The sequence below is a fragment of the Limulus polyphemus genome, unplaced genomic scaffold, assembly GCF_000517525.1.
Source record: "Limulus polyphemus unplaced genomic scaffold, Limulus_polyphemus-2.1.2 Scaffold11946, whole genome shotgun sequence".
Lineage (NCBI taxonomy): Eukaryota > Metazoa > Arthropoda > Merostomata > Xiphosura > Limulidae > Limulus > Limulus polyphemus.
Window position 1 is genome coordinate 1 of NW_013677556.1, and position 6,916 is coordinate 6,916.

Genomic DNA, 6,916 nt, shown 5'->3' on the forward strand with positions numbered 1-6,916 from the left:
ATTGTCCAGTAACTCTTGGACAGATAATATAACAGTTGTTCACTTAGATAATACATGTAAATTACAGTTTAAAAACATAAATTGTCCAGTAACTCTTGGACAGATAATATAACAGTTGTTCACTTAGATAATACATGTAAATTACAGTTTAAAAACATAAATTGTGCCAATGGATTTCTTAAGTAAGTTTGTAAAAATGTTTTAGTATTGTTTTTCAGGTTTAAAGTTGTTTCTGAAATTTAACCTTTCAAGACATTATAATCAATATCTGGGTGTATGAATATTGTGCCATACATATATTTTTTCCCCTTTGTTTTCTTACTATATTGAATTATTGTGATCAGGAATGTATATTTCAATCTCTATATCAAAGTTTGTATAATATAGTTACAATACTAAATAATTTTTTCAATACATATTCTGCCAATTTTGGAATAAATGCAGAGTTGATATTTTGTAGATTTTAGTGTTTACGAAGACTTGAGTTCTGTATATTAATTTCAACCACGATCTTCGTGTAGGAGTTGATGTAATCATCGGTGATGAAGAAGCATATCTGTCAGTAGAAGGACTTTCAATTCGTATGAGACCCCCTAAGGTATTAATGAAATAATAGATGTTAAAGTACATTTTAAAAACTTTTGTGTAGGCTATTAAGTGATAAACGTATACTTAACCAAAAGATACACCAAGTTATAGGAGATTGAACGTTTATATAAATAAATTTTATATTAATCCTTCCATTCGTATATATGTCATTGTCTCATGTTCTCCGAGGTTCTATAAACACAGAGGTCCAAAACTGAGTTACGTTTGTTCTTACTTTGATAACTTGTAGCGACTTCCGTTGAAACAAGTCATCAGTTAGTAATTTCTGATATTTCCAAAGAAATATTTATCTATTTCACTTTTTTGTTCTGAATTATAATTAAATTAACTTTGTAAAAGTTATTATTTACAATTGCTTTAAAGATACTGTTACAGATATTTAATTAAACAACAAAAGTGATAAGTTTCTTCAATATTTTAATTCTGTATAATTTATATCGAGTACATATAATCATTAAAATTTGTTTTTCAAGTTAGCAGATTTTTGTCATCAGAGAAAAGAGCAGAGTGGATCGACAGAACCAGAATTAGATGAAACAAAACTTCAAATGGACAAGTGTTTTATTCTCCCAAGGTATGCACTGTTTAATCTCTAGTATCAACATTTTATTAACCAACCTGATTGTAAGGTATGCACTGTTTAATCTCTAGTATCAACATTTTATTAACCAACCTGATTGTAAGGTATGCACTGTTTAATCTCTAGTATTAACATTTATTAACCAACCTGATTGTTAGTATACACTGTTTAATCTCTAGTATCAACATTTTATTAACCAACCTGATTGTAAGGTATACACTGTTTAATCTCTAGTATTAACATTTGTTAATTGAAGATAGAATTATTGAAAGTTGAAAAACTTTGTGATATATGGATTGTCATGATTGTTTGGCATTAAGTGTCAGAAATGTTAAAAGGCTATTTTTTAGAACATTTAATAAATTAAAAATAGTGAAAAGGAGTCACTGTGATTTTATTTGTCAGGAACTTACCTTGTTTTACTTTTTATATCAGAAACTCCCATCTAACGATTAAAAATATTTGGTTAAATATTGTTCAAACTTAGAAATGCATGAGTTTTAAAGTTACAAATTCTTTAACCTACTAAAAATAAATGTGAACCCCAATCCGTCATTCAACTAACTGCTTGTCACAGAGTATAATATTTTATGGGAGTTTCACCATCAGTAACCCTGGACAAGGTCAAAAAAGGTGAGTAAAAACACTATATGTATGATGCTCTAATGTTCGTGGTTCATCAATACATAATAGTAAATCTCTTTTGTAAGTTAACTCAAAAAAAGAATAGTTTAACATCAGTTAAAAGTTAGGTGTGGAAGTGTTAAACAGTTCATTTCGTTTGCATTCTTGTGTATTCTGTTTTTATTTCAAGTCTGTTTCTTTCATTAGCATGAAAAGAGGGCAGTTAGTTTCCATATCCAAAGATGTTCCCCATTACAGTCCTTTTCAGGGATACAGGGATATCAAAAAGTATTGGAAAAACATGGTAAGTTAATTCGGTGAATTGTGGACACAGTTGAAAAGTGAATGTTGATTATATAAGTAAATCAGAATTGTTAGTAGTAATCAAAGCAATGAGTTATTATTTTATACTTACTGGTTCACAGTTTGTACTCTAGATAATATTGTATTATTATTGTAAACATTTAAGTCACTCCATTATCCCCCTCCCCCAGTGGCTTAGCAGTAAGTCTTAGGGCTCACATTGATAAAAATTGGGTTTTGATACTTGTGGTGGACACGAACAAACAAACACTCCAGTCTTGACTGCATTCACGATAAATGAAATTGTTGTTTTATTTAAGATAATTTAATTTTTTTTTGTTACTTAGAACCGAAGATGTAACTAGAATGTAATGTATTGATGTTCCCGATGATCTAGGTAAAACTGTTCAAACTTTTAGGAAGTTTCAGAGAAATCTAACAGAATATAGGTGTCCGTGTGTCACCTATACTATTTTTTTTACTTAGAACCGAAGATGTAACTGGTGAAACTTCCTAAAAGTTTGAACAGTTTTACCTAGATCATCGGGAACATCAATACATTACATTGAGAAAGCTAACAGAATATAGGTGTCCGTGTGTCACCTATACTATTTTTTGATTTTAGGAAATTTTCTTACAGACGACATTACAAACCAATAATTTTATGTCTACAAAGTTTCGTTTTTAGGATGGTGGCATTTTGAACAGATCTAGAACAACCAAAGATTGTTTATTTATAAATAAGTTACATCTGTATAACATTGTATTATTATTATTATATATGAAAAATATGCAACAAGACTTGGAAATCAAATGATAATAATAGTACACAGAACATTTTAATTAGGACAAATATGTCAGAATATGTCTTATCACGTGTTGTGTTCAAGGCACAAGCTAAGATTGTATTGTCTAGGTTTTATACTAATTAACTACATTATAAGTAATACACATGTTTGTCATATGTTGAACCAATAATAGTCCCTAACATTAGGAATTAGTTAACAAATAAAACAGATTGTGTAAATTCACAAAGAAAGTATGTATTTATTTTATCAAATTGTTTTTAGTGAGAGCTGAATATGTTTGTAAAGAACATTATCTGCCTTTGCAGTATGGCTACAGACTTCCCGAAGAACAAAATGGATTATTCTATGTGAATGTCGAGTTCTGGGGACTATTGCAGGGAAGATTTACGTATCCTTTCGTAGACTGACATCGTATGAACTTCTAACTTTGATTGCTTTACTTAACACAATGCTATAACACAATATTTTGTTCCATATACTTATTTCCAATTCTTTATCTATCCCTAAAGTGGTTCATGTTGAACTGATACGTAACGTATACTGTCAGTTACAGGTGCATGTTGTGTACGTAACGGGTCTAATTTTATTACTATACTAGCTGGATACCAGATGATATGATCGGAAATGGTTATTTATTTTGTCTTGAAAAATCTGTTCTAAATAATTTTTATGTTGATATATTTTCTAAAAATTAATTAAATTACATTATAATAAGAATATATAGAAACCAATTGTTTATTTTTTTCTAGTATTTTAAGTAAAATAACTATTTTTGTTTTGTATATTTTGATGTTATGTTCAAATCTGCTTCTTGATAAAGCCACATAGAGTTGACCATGTGCAAAAATTGGTTTTGGAAGAAACATACCTACATGGTCAAATGTCTGATTCTCTGATTTATTAACTGTGATGTCAACGGTAAGTATTTTGAGTTAAAGGCAAGTCCATCAAGGTATAACACTTCATAAAGAAGGCTTATAATATTTTGTTTATTAAATTTGTAAAAAAATTACCAAAGGTGAAAAAACATCAAGAATATAGTATTGTGGCGCCATCTGTTGTTTTTCACTCAAACAGATATGGGTGTTTACATGTATGGATTATTACAAACAATTCCACTCTTAACTCAAACTTAAAACCCGTATCTGTGGTGTGTGTGTGTGTATGTATAAGGGTCAGTGACCCACCCAAAAAAACAAGAATGAACCTTTTGTTTGATAATGGCGTAAATAAATAATACATGTTGTAGATTTAATTGTAAAAAGTTAATCAAATCAGTTTTTCATAATAGCTAATTGTATTACATAATTAGCTAACTAATTAGATTTAAACGTTTGATCTTGCACATTCTGTAATCTTTTATTCCTCATCGTAAGTTGTAGCAGTGTGGAATCTTAACTTGGGTGTAGTTATCCCAGTCTGTGTATTCGTCTGCATGATATGCTCCACATTCCAAGAGTGGATCCTCAGCCTATTATTTCTATGTTTCTAAATGATCTTCAGTGTAAGGTTCGGCAGATCTGCGGAGAACCATTCATTCTTACAAATACGACCGCAGTGTTTCCACAATTAGCATTACAGCCATCGTCCAATATAATGGTTTGTTGATTATCAGATAACTAATTATAAACTACACTTGTACTATTTATTATATCTTCGTAAAGGTTCTGCTAAGGGACAGTATAAGAAACTATTGGTTTTAAACGTTTGTGTAAACGGATAAATTATCGATAAAACACTAATTTCATTATGGGTTACCATGGTGAACATATACAATACCATGTATGTTAGCTAACTTAACCATAACAAGTTCCATGACAATCATATAAAACATGTTTACATTGGTGAAACAGGAGAAAATTTAAAAACAAGAATAGCAGAAACTGAAATGCAAGAAACTTTGACCATCCCATGAACTGGAAATCAGTCAAAAAGGAAAGAAAGAACTGTTGAAAGACGTATTATTATTAAAAGTCTTTTTACTAATATTTATTAGTTTATTTTTTGTTGTGTTTAATGAATGTGAAGTTGGTATGAAACTGAGTTTTTAATATATATATATAATACTGTCCAGAGCAACGACATTCTGAGACTACTTTTTTCTGTACTTCAAAAGTTATAGATAGATCATTTTCTTTAATACAACTTCCATATTTGAATGTGGCTCTTCCTCTAGGAGACTGGTAACAAGCCGTCACTTGTCTCTTATCAAACACCAGGACTTCCGGTGCCTCTTCGCAGGACTCATCCGATCCATTTAAAAGAGATTACAAAATCAAGTGCACTTTTGCAATCTAATGAATTTTTTGATGAAGTCAATGGTAAGCCAGTGTCAAATCAGCTTATCAAACCAATATTTAAACCACGTAGGTCTGTAGTTAAAAAACTTCATAACTTTTCCCCAACTCGTACTTCAACTGGTAATCCCACAAAGGCTTTCAAACCACGGAACAATATTTCATGTAACGATGACAACAGAAACTCGACCGAGACGAAAATGGATACATTAAACAAAACTTCTATTGTGTATCCTAATTTTTGTGTCTCTTCAGCTCGATGTGTCTCACAGAAAATCACTCCAAAACCTCAAGTGACTATTCCGACCAGTCAGTCAAAAATGGATTCTATTATTGAGCGTGACATGAAGAAAATTTTCAACAAAAAGTCGAGTTCACCAAGTCTGTCAAAAGTGGTAATTTATATTTTGATTCCATTATTACTTCACTTTTTGTGTTTGAAATACAATATCTAAACTACTTACACATTGTTATAACCTCTGTAAACCAGTAACTTATTATAATATGTATATATCTAAACTAGTTACACATTGTTATAACCTCTGTAAACCAATAACTTATTATAATATGTATATATCTAAACTAGTTACACATTGTTATAACTTCTGTAAACCAGTAACTCATTCTTATAATTGAGTTGTATACATTCATGTAGAATTAAATTTAATCTGTTTCACCTTTATGTATTGAATATTAGACTGAACTTATTCATAGAGTTATAAGAACAACAGTTATGTTTTACTGCTACTGCTACAGTTGACTGCCTTGTTCATTTATTTATTTTCGTCATCAAAATGTGAACTTTAACGAAGAAAATATGATATAGAGGGCCACCTTTGATTAGCTACTCCTACTGCAGGAGGAAGAAATGTAGGAGTAAATACATCATAGTTTCTTCACTGAAGTTTGTGTTTTGGTGAAAAAAATAATTTAACAAATAAATAGGTTACCAGCTAGTCTGCTGTATAATAATATTTGATGATATATTACATGTTATCCAAGCACATAAAGTATTTTAGGTTGTTAGTGGTGAGTGAAGGACTATATATATCTAAACAAAACATCTGTTGAGTTTGGTAAAACAAGTTACAAGAGTTGTAAAATGATTTAATCTTACGTACAAACGTGCTAATAGTAGTGATGAAAATTAAAATATTTCTTGTTCGGATAACAAACAATTAACATATGTCTGTTGTTTTTATTATCAGATAACAAACAATTAATATATGTCTGTTGTTTTTATTATCAGATAACAAACTATTAACATATGTCTGTTGTTTTTATTATCAGATAACAAACAATTAACATATGTCTGTTGTTTTTATTATCAGATAACAAACAATTAACATATGTCTGTTGTTTTTATGATCAGATAACAAACAATTAACATATGTCTGTTGTTTTTATTATCAGATAACAAACAATTAACATATGTCTGTTGTTTTTATTATCAGATAACAAACAATTAACATATGTCTGTTGTTTTATTATCAGATAACAAACAATTAACATATATCTGTTGTTTTTTATTATCAGATAACAAACAATTAACATATGTCTGTTGTTTTTTATTATCAGATAACAAACAATTAACATATGTCTGTTGTTTTTATTATCAGATAACAAACAATTAACACATGTCTGTTGTTTTTTATTATCAGATAACAAACAATTAACATATGTCTGTTGTTTTT

General features: G+C 29.5%; 1 protein-coding gene across 1 annotated transcript in view; it reads left to right on the forward strand.

The window, feature by feature from the left end:
* The first annotated feature begins 480 nt into the window (after positions 1-480).
* The window catches only part of LOC111083896 (uncharacterized protein C18orf63-like), a 9,512-nt gene continuing 3,076 nt past the window's right edge, over positions 481-6,916 (forward strand). Inside the window, exons 1-6 of the mRNA XM_022380619.1 lie at positions 481-598; positions 1,083-1,183; positions 2,021-2,117; positions 3,231-3,313; positions 4,335-4,524; positions 5,102-5,617. Coding sequence (XP_022236327.1) covers positions 584-598; positions 1,083-1,183; positions 2,021-2,117; positions 3,231-3,313; positions 4,335-4,524; positions 5,102-5,617 — 1,002 coding nt within the window. The 5' untranslated portion in view covers positions 481-583. The remainder of the gene's footprint in view (positions 599-1,082; positions 1,184-2,020; positions 2,118-3,230; positions 3,314-4,334; positions 4,525-5,101; positions 5,618-6,916) is intronic.